The sequence below is a fragment of the Anopheles moucheti genome, chromosome 3, assembly GCF_943734755.1.
Source record: "Anopheles moucheti chromosome 3, idAnoMoucSN_F20_07, whole genome shotgun sequence".
In the NCBI taxonomy this organism is placed as follows: domain Eukaryota; kingdom Metazoa; phylum Arthropoda; class Insecta; order Diptera; family Culicidae; genus Anopheles; species Anopheles moucheti.
The window spans coordinates 62,536,868-62,552,356 of NC_069141.1; the positions used below are offsets into that span (position 1 = coordinate 62,536,868).

Here is a 15,489-nt window from a genome sequence, read left to right on the forward strand (position 1 = left end):
TTAAACCTCCACGATGCTAAACTCGGCCATCATACAAGATGTTTTGGCCTGCGATGTCACCTCGAAGAATGCCTTCCAATCGCCTACGAAATCCGGAGGTATTTGAAACCCAAAGTCACCGACCGGAAGCATCGAAAACGACTCCTCGTGCTAAAAAGGAGGCAAAGTAGCAGGAGGCAATTAATTTGCTGCTATTTTGCACCCGTCTGAACCGTCAGAGACTTACGCCTTCTGTGAAGGGACAATCCTTTTTGCCCATCATGCTTGTGATGACGAACCATGGTTCCGTGCTGACCTGCAGCAGTGGACAGAGGTCAATCACCTTGCGTCCCAGGACCGCTTCGTTCCATTCGCCCTGCTCTAGTCTTTTGGTGTGAATGTTTACCTTGGACGAGGAAATGGATTTGTAAGTGAAAAGTTTTCGATTAAATCTCCCTGTTGATCTTCCAGAATAGTCAAGATCGGGTCAAATGCTTACCTCCACTGGACTCTCAAGCGCACGATTTAGGCGCACTTTTCCGTTCAGCAGCATGCTATCATTTTCATCCGGTATGACCTGAAACTCTGACAGATCCAGCATCATTCCATCGTCCGCATCCGAACAGGGTTTGAGCGATTCACCAAACTGCACTGCAAACTCGCCCTGTTCGACAGTGGAATGAATGAAAGTATTACTTGCGTTGTTCCTGGCCACAACTCTATGCAACGGGGATAGATAACTACAGAACCTTTATCAAGTGGAACAACAGCAGCAACACTACGCTGGTTAGCGGCGGTGCGATGAAACTGGTCAACGTTGCCATATTTCCCGTACACGCACACGTCCCTAGTACCGGCATCGGACACGCTGTGCGAATATTTATAGCACAGCCCAAAATGCAATGCGGCTAATCGATGGAGGCTGGTGATTTACCAGTTGTTTTCGCGACTATCTCGATTTAAATAACAAGCTGCAGCCATGTCGATGCAGCGAAACACGGCTCAAGTACATGCACCAGTTGAGATGGGGATCGGACGTAATATTGTGATGCTGTTTACGCGCTGGATATGTTTCCGGTATCGGCGAATGTGTGCTTTGAGTGGATGGAATGTGTTCGACATAACACGCCCCACATTAAGCGTTTTTATGATGGTAGTATGTGTTGGTGTGTGTGGAAAAATTCAACGGGATGATCGATAAGAATAACATTGTGCACGTTCACAACCATGGCTTTTTAATTAATATACAATATAAAATAAGAAATCCTTAATTATTCATTAAACTATGATTATTGAGAGTTTAATTATGAAACTAAGTTTCGGGATAACGCACTGAAAAAATGGACAATTTTCAGCGATTTTGGACGAAAATTTTTGAATTGTTCAGGATAACATTTTGCCAAAGATCACCAACTCCACAATAACACTCAAAAACAATGGACAGATCGTTTATGGCAAATGTGAATTAAAGAAGCAAATGTAATGATTATGAGGTCAACACGGAGTGACAACTAGTTAATAGCAGAAGTTACAATAAAAACTAAACTTAGTCCCGCGACATTGTTGATTTGGCTTAGGAAATAATTGGTTGACGTACAGACTGTTCCATGGGATGTTTCAAGGATTCTTTCTAAATTATTAGCAAACATAAGACTAAAATTACATTCTATCATCGTTAACTTCAATTTCATCGTCCTCCAAAATTATTCGATCCTATAAATGATTATAAAATTATAATTGAATATAAGTGTTCAATATTTTATATGTAATATTAAGGTATAGTAGACAAAGTATCTTGAAGGCTATAAAATGTATTTAAAAATAAAAATGAGACGACCATTTAGGAAAAAGAAACAAGAATAATAATTCAACAATCCACTTCTGTTATCTAGAGCTTGAATAAAAGCATGATGTTTATGATGACTGCATTTTGTCAATAACAAGTTATTTATTCTGTTACCGTGCATTTAGAAAAAATTCTAATAAAGTTCGTTTTTTATGTAAAAATCTTACTTTAGTTTAGTACTTCTATTTAGTGCAATATCATATCATTTTTCAACTTTTTCCTGAGATTTTGAGTCCAATAGCCAAAGTTAAATCTATTTATTAACGCTTTTTGAATTGCAAAGGATTTAATCGATAAAGTTTTAGAATTACGATCAATGCAAAACTTAAAGGGTGTCAGACCTACCTATACACGTTTTCAACTGTTTAATTTGAACTAGGTCTACAAATGCCTCCTCCTGTTCGCCAATTAAATATCAATGAGTGGAAATATTTGAGTATTTGTTACTATTCCATACAAAATATTTCCAACAACGCGATACAAAAATGTCTACACCATTCCTTTTTTATGGTTTTCCATCACATGCATTTAGCTGATTTGGCTTAAAACAAAACGCAACCTTTCGAACTAACGCGTGCAAAACCGTTTGGGGTTTATTTCAACGGATCGTTTGAAATGTGAAAAATTACCCGCACAAATATCGGCCATCAATCACGGTACCTAACTGCCCCGTAACTTCTAGCACTAGCAGCGTGCCGATTCCCTATCCCGCCCACCGCCCAGTATCACCCGCACCCGCGAGAACCACTAATTGCATTAGATCACCCGTCCACCCCCTTTCCCCTCCACCCCATCCCCTCTTCCGTCCAACCAACCCAAATAGGCTCAATCATGCTGCTCGTGCAGCAAACCTCAATCAAACGGTCACCTGCGTCGGGCAAATAAAATAAATAACACAAAGCAACGCAAGCCACCGGTACCGGGCTGCGCATGGAGGGGCGAAAAGGCGAAACACGCCACCGCCGCGCGGCGTGTGCGCGTGTGCCCGAACCGCGCGAATCGTCGCGAATGAAAAATTATCTCAAAATCGCACCATCGCACGTTTCCACGCGCCTTGCCGGACCTGCCATAATTACGACAAAGTTGCCGTGTACTTGTCCGTCGCGTTCTTTTGTCGTTGCGAGAGAGCCGCCCCGAACAGCGATCATGGAGAAAGGAGCGGCGATGGAACGGGGGGTGACGGGGGAATGGCGTTGTTTAGCAGAAGGGTGAAGTGTGTGTGCGTGTGTGTGTGATTTGGGGAGGGGAGGGTTTTCCCGTCAAACCCCCAACGAGCGGTCGTTCGGGCGGCCTGTGCAGCAAACAGTGCGATTCCATTCCACACAAACACAACGCATCGCCTCGTTGCTTCGCCGGTGGTCATTTGTGGATGAACAGCCGTGATCAGCCGTCTACCGCCAAGCCGGAAGGGTGCAGGCGGGGACCGGGTAGGATTGGGGGTTTGAAAGGGGTTTGAAAAGCGCCGCCACCGTGCATGCGAAGACGTGCGACACAAATAAGCGTGCGCTCGCTTGTCGGGCGGCGGCGAAACAATGCGGTAAGTGAGTGCAGGGCCACACATTACTCACTGCGTTTCACGATCGTTTAGAAGAGCTTAGGGAAGGGGAAAGCGGAAATGGGACCGCACCGGAGGCAGAAGGTGATGGGGCTGAGCAAACATTGTACAAAGCGCAACGGACAGTTTGTTGGAGCAGCCATCCAGCGAGGGGTGGTGTTAGAATAGTGGACGGTACGGAAGCTGTTCCGAGACACCATGGAAATGTGATGGAAAAATGTGGTTTTATGCCATTGCCGTACCGTGTTCCCGGCAGAATGGACGGGAGATGAGTCAGACCTAGCTATCTGATGGTAAATTCAATTTAGTTTATGATATGGACAGTTGCAAAGTGATGTTGATCCCTGAAGAAGGTGGTAGCATTTGCGTTGTATTACTTATTTCTCAGAGCAGGTTTTTTATTCAAGTAGTTTCTGGTATGCTTTAAAATTTAATGTAACTATCTGTTTCCAATAATGCCCGAAATTCTAAATCCAGAAATTCTAAAAAACCTGAGAACACGATGAACTTAAATATGTATCAGGTATTCTTGATGCAACTCTCTATAACTCGGTGAGATCCTACTACCTAAAAGGTAAAAAACAAATAGTCAACTAATATATTTATATAACTTTAAAGTATACTATTTTGTCAACAATTCATATTCTAAAATTTAATTACCATTTATTTTTCAAGATACACGGTATATCTCTTATACGCTGATTCGAAATTCATGGCCACGATTTTTAAAATTTAACAGTTAAATTAGTTCATAGTATAAAATCCCTGTACTTTGAATATAATATTTATTATATTACCTCTTTCCAAACTAAATAGGTCTAAACTGTAAACGTTTTCAAAGTTTAGGTGGAGTATGTTACCGGAGGCAATTATGTATAAATTAATGTTAATGTTTAGTATTACAAAGTGAACATTGTAGAAAAGTGTCCGGCGTTTAATAGTAATATAATAGACAAATCCAGGTTGAAACATATTAAAATATAATACAATCAACCTGCAGCATCGACCAATGAACGTCTCATTATTCTGAATTTTGAAAAAAAGCGAATCAACTATAAGGCGCCAAATGAAGATAAATATTTAATTAAGATGCTCAATGCAATCGATCGACCGGAGCAACCGTAGTCAAATGACGCAACGCTCTGGAGCACTCTCGTTGCGCGTTTGCATTAATCCAGCCAAACTCCCTGCCGATCGCGCACCCTCGAACACTTGCAAACTTGGTGGGAAGGGTTTTTTAAAACAGAAAAAAAGGGTTTATCTTTTCCCACCCCGTTGCCTATGGGGCGAGAAAATCACCAAACCCCCCCCCCCTAAATAGAAGCGCGAGCGATCATCGAAACGGAAACGATCGAACGATCAGTGGCGGTGGTGCCACGGAGCAGCGAGACGCGAAGGAAAACTATTGCCCCACGAGCCGACCGTGAGAAGATGCTGCAGCAGGATGCAGCAATCTGTGGTGGTGGTGGTGGATCGCAATCGCATGCAAACACACACGCACACACACACGTGCGCACATGTACAAAGCCACAGGCGAAGAAGCGCGGTTCCGCGTGGTGCGACACAAAGTGCTACAAAGTATTGAGCCTCTCGCGACGTAACGAGTCGTAGCGCAAACGGTCCGACACCGACACTTCGTCTCCCACCGTCAGTACACACCTTCTGTCCCCTCCTTCTCCCCTCAAATTTTACATTCCTAACCCCATGCTACCCTCCATCCCTTGCATGCCTCCCCCCGCATGTACCCTTTAATGCCTAATGATGCCTTAGTGAGCACGCGCGCACGCGCAACCACTAGCCACGGGGAATTGCCGACCGTTTTCGAACCGTTCCCACGTTTTTGACCGAAACCACCTTCTCGCCCTCCCCGCGTTTCCCTTCCTTACCGCTGCCCTTCCCCTTTACCACTTCTTCGCCAGGGAGTGCCCTTTTGTCACCCTTCTTCTGCTCGTGCACAGTTACCAACGAACGGTAGTAGTTCCGTCGCGCGCGAGGAACACAAGCACCAGCGAGTTGCTTCTTCCCGGCCACGTTGTGGCGGTGGTGGTGGTTGTTCTTTCCTATGTGTTTTTTTTTGTTTTTGCTCAGTTCGATGTTGAAAATGTACGCTCGCTTTCGCTGGCCAGTAAAAACCCGCATCCGGGGGACACGGGGGACACGATCCGCTTCGCGAGCCCCTGTCAAAGTCAAATCGAAGCGTGAAACGATAATCTCCACCGACTGGCGGTGGCGAACTCGTGGAGCTCGAAAAACCCGTCCGAAAGGGGAAGATTTCGGGTGTGGGGTGGGGATGGCGCTGGTGTCTAAAGTGGAGCGAATGGGGTGGGACGGGGATGGGAGGCACCGAGATTTACGGCCCGCTCGTGTCGACATCCCCGCGAAAAGAGGGGTTGAACGTACGGCCAGTGTTTTTGCTTCTTGCCTGCACTCCATCCCACCCCCACCACCTCCCACCCAAAACCCCAAATACGGGTCGAGTGGTTTGCGGACGTCAAAGCAATCGATGGGATACTTTCGACACATTTTGACGAACGACAGGGCGCACGCGAGATAATACGCAGAAGATGGCAAGGGTCAGCACCGCGAAGGGCAAATGACGGCGGGACCGAAAAAAAACATGTGCGCACATGTGTTTTAATCTTTTTTTTTCCTTTCGTTTCCCCGTAGTCTAACGAAACCGCAACTAACTATGCAAGCCCTTCGGTAAGTGCAGTTCTGGACACTGGGGGAGTAGCTGAAAAGCTTTTAGTGTAAGAAAATATTTACAATCATATGTGATGTGCAGTTGGGGTCACCCCCATCTTGATGCAAAGGATGACCTTGATTGTTTGGTGCCAAGTGTGGTATTAAATGGCAGAAGTGTTCTTGGTGATTTTACACGCTAAAGGTACTGATTGGGACTTATTTGGATGGCACGGAAACAGAACGGCTAACGTTTATCGAGGATAATTATAGATTGCAACAGAGTTTCGGATCAAGTTGGTATATCGAATCTCCCAAGTGTCGCCATTCTGTTTTTTTTTTGGTACTCAACCCTCAGGAGATCAACTATTGTTGAGCTTTCTAATTTATTCTCCCAAAAGTGCAGGAGAATGTATTGTAAAATATAATTACGAACAAACTTGAGGGGTATTAATGTATTTTCAGATTTCTTACAGTAGGAAGAAAGGTATTAAACAAATTGAAGAAAGATCAGTGAAGATCGGAGATTTGACATTACTCTTATTCTTTTCCTTTACCGGTTGCAATAAACTCAAGACGTCTAGGCTTCGTTTGACTTTATTTGTTCCTACGTTAGTACGCTGTCTGCAATTCTATAGCCACTTAATAGAGAAACTTCGTATTCAAAGCTTTTTATAACTGCTATACAGGCAGTCCCCGAGATACGCTATTATAGCGGACCGCTATAATCCGGGAAAAATCCGCGTAACTCGAATTTCCGCGTAAGTCGAATCCTGGTGCAATTTCGTTTATACTTCAAAGTCACAGAGTCGACTTCCTTCTCGGGACTTAATTTTTTCACCGAATCAGGCAATTTTAAGAAAGAATATATTAAAATAAGTTAGTAAGAAATGTTTTCTGTGACAAAAAAGGGTATTTTCGACCAATTTTTCATCATTTTGCTTAGATTTTGTGCTATAAACTAGCTCTGCTGTCAAATTTCCAAAAACCGCGTATCTCCGAATCCGCGTATAAGAGGAACCGCGTATCTCGGGGACTGCCTGTATACGTATTTTGAACAGGATCTAAAATTATTATTTTGTTCTAGAGACAAATCTTCATTTCACTTAAACGATGCTTTGGAAACAGTTCGGTCGGTTCACCTGTTGTACAGTGTAACTCGAGTACCGAGTACTGATGAAGAGAACCTTTTTAAAAGATAAGCCATAAAGGAAATGGAAAACGTTTTCAAATAGAATTTAATTAACACTCCCTGATATTACCGCCACTTAATCTAGTTGTGTCTAGCAAATCTTTCTGTCGCGCTATTCCCGATCAAGACAAATGGTCAAACGCCACCGGTATGCTAACAATGTTGCCCGTGCTCCTAAACACTGCCCTACACCGTGACGGAAAAAACACGGATAGTACCGTGACTGCAGCATCAATATTTCACTAACTCATTTCATGCTCCCGGTCGCTTACTGTGGGAGCCAAAAAGACCGAACGTGCGGGACAGTGATCTTGCGTGATCGTTAAATTTAACCTCGCCTGGCCGAAAACTCGAAACCGCGGGCTACCGTTTCCCTACGCGCGGGGTCTCGTAAGGTTCATAAAAATACGCCACGGGAAATGGTTTAAGCGAGTGCCGAAACAACAACAACCCCGCAACAACATCCAATCATCTGCCGACAATGGGAAAAGGAAGCATCGGGTTTAATAGCGAAATTATCTACACCGCGCCTGGCAGCATGCTGGCCTATCCCCAGGGAGGCGCTCTATGATCCCATCGTAAATCGTTTGACTCACGCGGCTTTTAGCGGAAGGGAAGTGCGGAAGGTTTATAGTGGTTAGCGCTGTTGCCGGTGCTACTAGCGGCGTGAATGGGTAGGTCATAAAATGGCCAGCACGATAACAAGCTTGCTGAAATTCGCTCATTAAGGAGAACTGCTTCAGGAGGAGGCTTTGTAAGTTGGTACATCCTTATTAACAGGCTTTGTCCCAAACGGCGCTGATAAGGGTACGGTTCTAGCGGCAGCCTATTGATTGTGAAGTGTCCGATCGAGGGCTTTCCTGTTGCGACTGGGAAGAGTTTGAGATGTTTTACGGTTAAAATTAAACGCAAGCATTTGGCCGCTCGCTTACTGGAACTTTGGGCATATTTTAATTTACATCGACCTCGATTGGTTGAATTCGTTTGACACTCGCTTCCTTTGGCGTCCGCCGGGTGTCACTTTGAGCACGGAATGCCACGGACTCCTTTTCGGAGGTCTTGATGCTGTGTGCTCACGTGTGACATATGTCAAGGTAACTGTTTGCGCGTGTTGATTTGTGATACTCGAGCGAGTTGATATATTCCACAGTCGGTCACACTGACATCGGGAATTTGAGTTGCAAATATGCGGCAAGCTAACGGAACACATTTTTTCTTCCCCCGAGCGAGTGGAGTCCGCCAGGAATTTCCCGTTCACGATTCCAGCGCCAGAAAGTTCGATGATCTGCATGGCTTGCTGGGATGTTAAATGAACCCTTAGGAGCCATTGAAGCATTTCAATACTTTCCCTTGAATAACGATCGAAGCATGCCGTTGGTGACAAGTATTATGCCGATCGGAGCCGTCAACCACCGGGAGCAAATATTAGCAAACACAGATCACGAGACAGCGGCACCGAAGGACTGCCGGTCACGTGTTGGACGAAACAATTTGAATTGGGAAGCATGTGGCTGGCGTTCGGGGCTGTGGGAAGGCGACCGCGGGCCTCTGTTGAGATATACCTGGCAAGTCTCGTGCGCATTGTTAAGTGGGTCGTCTGCTGCTTGAGAGATGATTTCCACCCATCCCGCAAAGGAGCAAACCCACTATCGCCAGAGACCGCTTGATCTCCTGGCGTGTATACGGTCTCGTGCGGTCGTGAGTCGCGACTGCGCATTGATTTAGGCATCACGTGAGGGTTTTGTTGGAATCTGCATAACGATTCGATGCAACCAGATCGTTCGTGGAAGGTTTTGCCTGTTTCAGGTTGGCATGCACAATACGCGCTAATGTTATTATGAATTATTCGCTAATACTGAATAATGAAGAATAAATTAACAGTGGTTTCAATAGATGTGTTGTTTTTTTAACAGCTTTTATGTAACATAAACTTAATATTATAATACTGTTTGTTTTATGTCTGTGTTTTGTTTCTTTTGTTTTTCTAAAACCTAATACAACAAGTAGACGCTCGCCAGTGTTTATTTTGAAAATTCAGTTCAGTCTAGTCGATTTTCTGCACGCGATACCGACCTGACCGAGGCTCGGTAGACATGCACTTCTGGCATCGTCACGTGACTAACGTACTGTAATTCCTTCTTCCCAGTCTAATGTATGCTAGAATGTTTGTTTGGCATTTGAAATGTTCTGCATCAGGTCCCGGTACATTCGAACACCAGGTAGAAGAGACATTAATGCACCGTGGCAATGCCTTAATTGTTGCACCCGACCGCCTGAGGTTACTCGAACTGGTCGATTCTTTGCATACAGCGAGTCACGAGATATTGCAGAATTTCAAATGATAGAACGTTTCTGCATGTAATTTGGTGCTTGTGATCACTGGTGACTGTTTGTTTATGCGTACGATTCGAGCATACTAACGAAATGTGTTTGTAAATGAATGCATTTGGGTCCGTAACAAAACGTGAGGATTCCAACTTGATTCTTTGCCAAACGTGCATGAAGATTCGTTTTCTAGTTGGATTTTTCCACAATGATACTTTAAATAGATTCCCTTTCTTAATTAACGTTTAATTTTGACGATTTACTTGTCAATTCTTTTTAATGAAATTTGGAACACTTAGGGCTCTAAGCGCTCCTAAACCCTCAATCGTTTCTGTTTAGTAAAACCCATTTTATCCAGAACAATTCGGCATATGATAACACTGGCGCCATCTGTGGGCGAGTCCGCTTATTGCAGATGTCTTCTGGATTCTGGATTCTGGATTTCTCTACTGTCTTCCTTAATCAAATATGATAAAAATTTAACTTTTATAAAAAAATAATACGAAAATGCACACCGTTTTGTCATATTTTCTTACGGACTTTTTATGGTTGTTAGTACGGCTCTGTTTGCTTTTGGAGGACAATGTTTGTGATGTGTGATTTGATCTCTTAGAGTCAAAATTTCATGGTAGAATATATGTTATTGCTATGAAGTTTGAAGAATTTCTACTCTTTTTTCACACCAGTTAGTACAAATCCAACAGTTTGAGGTCAGTACAATCGCTCGGCGCTGTCAATTGCGCTGTCTCACGCTCAACCTTAGTCATCCCTCTAATCAACCCCGTACACGTGTGAATCACGTACGGACCTTTTGAAGGAAGAAAAAAAGCAGTACAAAAAACCATCACCAATCGCTCAACTGTTAAATTTTCACACCTGTCGCGCACACGGCCGCACTTGTGCGGGGGGTTTGCTTTTTTTTGGAGCCTTTCAGACAATCTTACGCTAAATGATGACCGATCGTCGCTTCGCACTCGACCGACTCGGCATGAGGCACGAGCCATTCAAAATCCCCGCAATGCTAGAAGGCTTCTCGAGGTAAATGGGAGGTGGTGGAGAAGGGAGGGGGGAGTTATATTAAACCAAAAAAAGTTAAATACATATCGGAAAATCTGAACCGACTACTCACGTATTGACGTCAGCCAGAAACGCCATCGCGGGGACGGTGTTGTCACGCATCGATTGGTGATGGCCTCGTGCAGAAAATGCCAACAGCTAGAGAGGAGCAAAAAAAAATCACAACCTCCCCCTTCGCCATACGGGGGAGGCAAAACACACACACACACACACACACACACACGCCCCCCCATTCCGTTCATAATTTGCCGTTTAATGGTGACACGTTGCGATGAGGAACTTACTTTAACGACACCATTCCCTTCCTCCTTTCGCCACACCGGAACAGCGGAAACGATCGACGAAACGAGGGGCGAACCTTTAACGACCCCGAACTGCCCTTGGGCGCAGGTTATCTGTGGTATTTTTTACACCCTCAAACCCACCCCGGATTGCTTTCTCACCACCAAAAAAGGAACAAACACGAAACACAGGTCAAAGGTTAGGTTTTGTTTCATCATATATGTTGTATGATTTTCGATTTTATATTTTCATATCTCATTTGCGCAACTCGATCCAGGGACCGATTGGCTAGGGTTTTCTCTCGGTTTTGCCTTATAAAATACTATTTTTACATAGGATTGTTTCTTAACACTTACGAGCTAGGGTGCGTATGGTTTACATTAGCTTATAAAAGTTAGCCTAAGCTATAGTTCTACTTGACCGTGTAAATTACATGAAACGTTTCCGCTTCTTAGATCTGTTTTCTGCCTTGTCTTACATTATTGTCTGCTATCTCACTCATTGCCACACACAATTGCTTGGTTATTTTTCCTCGTTCGATTTACTTTCTCCCTTTCGCTGCTAACCATTTGAGGCCCAAGCCTTGAAAGGATATGGGTAGAATTACTAGGAGCTAATACGCCAGCGTTTGTCCAGTCCATGATCACACTACGGCATCATGAAAAACAAAACAACAAAGCTTCTAAACGAACTTGCCTACTCCTACCTCAAGGACCTCTCGAAGCAAATAATTTAAAATGTTAAGCTAACTTCAGCTAAGTGTGTTCGGGATCGGGACGTCCGAGAAAAAATCGGACCCCTTGAGCACAGCGATAGGATTCATGGCGCACGCACACAACCGCAACAAAAAAGGCTCATGTTGATATGGGTTTTTTTTTGTTTCATTTGGAAGACTTTCACCCTTCTGGTGATGGGTGTAGTGTGGCCATCACGTTTGGAAGACGTATGTGATTAATTGTCGCATCTCGCGAAAAGCGGGGAGGTATTTGTTTGTTTTGTAATAAAATAAAATAAAAACTCTAAACTAAAGCGCACGAAGCTCTAAAAATCACACATTCGAAATGATACACGCACACACACACACACACAAGCAGAAATCTGCTTAAAAACAAATAGGCTATGGCGAGGAGGTCCTATCAAACATTCACACCACTAATAACAGACTGAATCTGATAAAGCTTTTGAACCCATTTTGCATCATTCCGGGGAAGGCACATCGGCTCGGTGCCCACACCCGTCGCTCATCGCTCTTAACTCACTGTTCCACTGCGCTATAAATTCTAATGCCCTGCAAAGTGTTACTCTTCTTAAACGCTATTCACAGCATCACACAATATGCGTCCACCGTTCCGTTTCATCACCAACTTGCCGGTCCATTCACACACGTAAAACATACAGGCACAAAGCACAGGCACTGTTATCGGTATGTCACTGTTCCCTGCCGCACACACTGAGATGCATGAATTTCCCGAATCTTGTAGGAAATCGTATGACTAGTGACACTTTTGCACAAGGGTTTAGTGGGGTGTGAACCGGACCGGGGCCGTCAATGGCCGTCTCCGCACTGGATGCGGCTGGATCGGTGCAGAGGCACCTGGAAGTCTGCACAGCATCTTCCCGAAAGCTCATCCTTAGGTACTGTTGTGTATATGACTCCGGCATTCACGCACCGCGCCACGGTTTACCACGGGCGCCACGGTTTGCCATCATCATCCTGCTTCATCTCGTGATCGTCGTCCTCGTCGTGGTAGGGTTTCTTCATCACGAGCGAGAGCGGACTGTCCGGGCTGCTGAAGGACGAGGACGACGAGGCGGAGGACGACTGTTGGTGCTGGTGGAGGTGGTAAGCGCTGGCGGACGAGTGGCACTCCATCGGTTCGTAGTGCGAGTTGGCCGGGCTGGGCGGTGCGTGGTACGGCGACGAGGTGGCATGCTCCCGCGGGACGCGATCGTACAGCGAGGACGCACCCGAGTGGCTGGACGAGGCCGATCCGGTCGACGCGGTACGGCTCGGGATCGGCACCAGCATCGGGACGGGCGGTTGCGGCACCTGGGTGGTGAGGGTTTGGGCGGCGGTGGTTGGCAGCACGAAGGCAATGCTACCGTTCGGGAGCTTGGTCGGGATGAGCTGAACGCTCGAACCGGCCATGTACACACTGCCGTTACCGGCCTGGATGGCACTCAGCGGCGACGGATGACCGGCCAGCCCGTACGGGTGCGGGTGTCCGTGCTGCTCCGGGGAGCTTGGGGGCGAGGGTAGAATGTGCTGCTGCTGCTGCTGGTGGCGCTTCGGGAGATCCGACTTGTTCACACCGTTGATGCAGTTGCTGAGGTGCTGCAGCAGACGGCGCTTAACGTGCGGATCGATCTCCGGAAAGCGACCTACCTCCTGGGCGCACTCGTTGAAGCCGGCCTTGAACTTGTTCATCACGCTCGGATCGGTGGCCTGCGACATTGCGCTCTGTTGCCGCTGCAGGTTCTCCAGATGCTTCACCGTCATCTCCAGGATGTCGGCCTTTTCCAACTTTGAGTGACGAGCGGGCTGGATGGGATGAGAAGAAGAGCGAAAACAAATCGAAAACGTTAATAATGTTCAGAAAATGTGTTCTTCTATTCGACAACAATATTTTTGTTTTCAGTAGAAAAATTGTAGAGAAATTTCAAGGGTAAGATACTTACGTCTTTCTTCATTGCGTCGAGAATCAACGTTTTCAGCTCGTTCAAGCAGTTGTTGATACGAGCACGGCGCCTTTTTTCCATGATCGGTTTGTTGCTCTATTATTGGAAGGAAAGGAAGAAAAAAAATGCAAAGATTAATTTGATGCTTCCGGAACGTTAAACCTTTTCTTGCTACTTCTGTTCCAGCGATACGATTCGCGAAGGAACTTACGAAAAAAGGCAAAATAATTTTAAACAAAAAAAAAATACAGACACTTGGCCAAAAAACCATCGTCATGAAAACAAAAATTAGACACTGGAAGAACTAACGCAAAAACCTTCACATTATCTCTCGCTTTACTGCTGATTGTCCTTCATTAACTGAGCTCCTGTTGTGTTAGTCGTATTTTTAATGGCAGCGATAAGCTTGTCGACGCTTTGAACTATGGATAGTTTTTTCTGCGCCCTTTACACAATTTTTATTCGAGCAAAAAAAAAGCAACTTACCCGACGATTATCGCTGGAGCGTTTGACCGGCTCGGCCGGTGGTATCTGGGTGGTGGCCGGTGTTCCGGCGACCTGTTGCGCGGTGGCTCCAATTCCGGTCACCATTTTGATGTGTGGGGTTTCCGTTTTTTTTTCGAACTGTCGTTTTAATCCGGATTTTAACACTTCGCTATCGCGTGCGCACAAACACACACTGCGCCTCCACTCGCTAAAGGCACGTATTTGAGAGCCGTGTTTTCAGTTTTGCTACACCACAGTTTTATATGTCACTCTTTTGCTGGTTGATATAATTTGCTTGCTTCACACACGATCACACTTGGTGGTTTTTTCCACTCTGCTTTTTTGTTCAAAAAAACTTCGATTTGTTGTAACGTTTCGCTTATGACAACTTCTCCATCACAAAGGCACTGTTGGGGCGTTTGCTTTCCGATAATTCGCCACTAAACAAACAAAACAGACACTTTCCGCAAAGGGCACAACTGCGATATACGCACAAAACTACGAACGAAAAACGGTCGCAGGAGGCTGCGTGTTGTGTTCACTTCACCGTCCGAACTGTTTGTGTGCGGTCTTATCTTATGCGAATCTCAACACTCTGCGTTACTGTACCGGCGCTTGCTCCGTGCGTTCCGTGCGTCAGCTGGGCAAACAGGGCAGAGATGGCCACGACTTGCTTGGCTGAAAGCTCGAATGGTTTTGATGCCGTTCAACTGCTCGCTGTGCGCTAGATCCCTTCGTTCGGCTCGCCGAACGGAGAGCGCACTGCGCTCTTCGCTCACGCTGCGCTCTCTTTCGCTCATGCACCGAGCGCTCTCGCAGGTAGCGAGCGGTTCAGTGCGCGAGCGAGAGATAGTGCTGCGGCTGGGGCGAACGTGTGACTGTGATGCCGCTACCCGGCCGAGCCACCCCAAAGCGAAGGACGAAAGAATCCTTCGGGAATGTGAGGATTTTGCTGATGGAGGGGATGACCATTCCAGAGGGTTGTGCGTGCCGCAGGGTGTGCGAACGAAATGATCCGATCGTTTTGTCTCCCTTTGCCCACCCCAAACAAATCAAAGCACTGCCGTAATCGAGGATCACTTCCACGGCGGGTAACGGGCGAACAAAACGATCCTCAGCAATGGGTCAGGTAGGGCGGGTATGCTGGGTTGAAATGGGAAGGAGGATATGGTCAGGATCACGCTTTCCTTACCGTTCGCTCCTTCGCCCATTCGTCTACCGGACGAATTAATGGATGCGTCTTTCTTTTACCGCCTCAAACACTAATGTTTTTACGGCCTTCGCGTTGCTTTTGCGAGGATCTTCGCGGTTCGGCGGTTCCGAGGTTGCTCAATAGATGGCAGCACCGGTACCGAAAAATGCCACTTTCGTTGGAAGAAGCGAGGT

At 45.9% G+C, this 15,489-nt stretch overlaps 2 protein-coding genes across 2 annotated transcripts; both read right to left on the reverse strand.

The window, feature by feature from the left end:
• On the reverse strand, positions 1-803 carry LOC128304818 (uncharacterized). Its single transcript, XM_053042054.1, has 4 exons — positions 729-803; positions 479-643; positions 227-385; positions 1-150 (listed from the first exon to the last, which is right to left on the reverse strand). The coding sequence occupies exons 1-4, from the start codon at positions 801-803 to the stop codon at positions 1-3; spliced, it is 549 nt and encodes a 182-aa protein (XP_052898014.1).
• A 10,343-nt stretch (positions 804-11,146) lies between these two features.
• LOC128300793 (protein hairy) lies at positions 11,147-14,410 on the reverse strand. The gene is made up of 3 exons (XM_053036983.1): positions 14,104-14,410; positions 13,618-13,713; positions 11,147-13,480 (listed from the first exon to the last, which is right to left on the reverse strand). The coding sequence occupies exons 1-3, from the start codon at positions 14,206-14,208 to the stop codon at positions 12,620-12,622; spliced, it is 1,062 nt and encodes a 353-aa protein (XP_052892943.1). The 5' UTR covers positions 14,209-14,410; the 3' UTR covers positions 11,147-12,619.
• Between the last annotated feature and the right edge of the window lie 1,079 nt (positions 14,411-15,489).

Excerpts from the sequence above, each read along its gene's own strand:
- LOC128304818 (XM_053042054.1), bottom strand. The coding sequence starts at position 803 with ATGGCAACGTTGACCAGTTTCATCGCACCGCCGCTAACCAGCGTAGTG. Across the intron at positions 644-728 it reads TGTTGTTCCACTTGATAAAG|GGCGAGTTTGCAGTGCAGTT; the intron begins GTTCTGTAGTTA and ends ACTGTCGAACAG. Across the intron at positions 386-478 it reads CGCTTGAGAGTCCAGTGGAG|GTAAACATTCACACCAAAAG; the intron begins GTAAGCATTTGA and ends TCCTCGTCCAAG.
- LOC128300793 (XM_053036983.1), bottom strand. The coding sequence starts at position 14,208 with ATGGTGACCGGAATTGGAGCCACCGCGCAACAGGTCGCCGGAACACCG. Across the intron at positions 13,714-14,103 it reads GCTCCAGCGATAATCGTCGG|AGCAACAAACCGATCATGGA; the intron begins GTAAGTTGCTTT and ends TTCCAATAATAG. Across the intron at positions 13,481-13,617 it reads TCGACGCAATGAAGAAAGAC|CCCGCTCGTCACTCAAAGTT; the intron begins GTAAGTATCTTA and ends CATCCCATCCAG.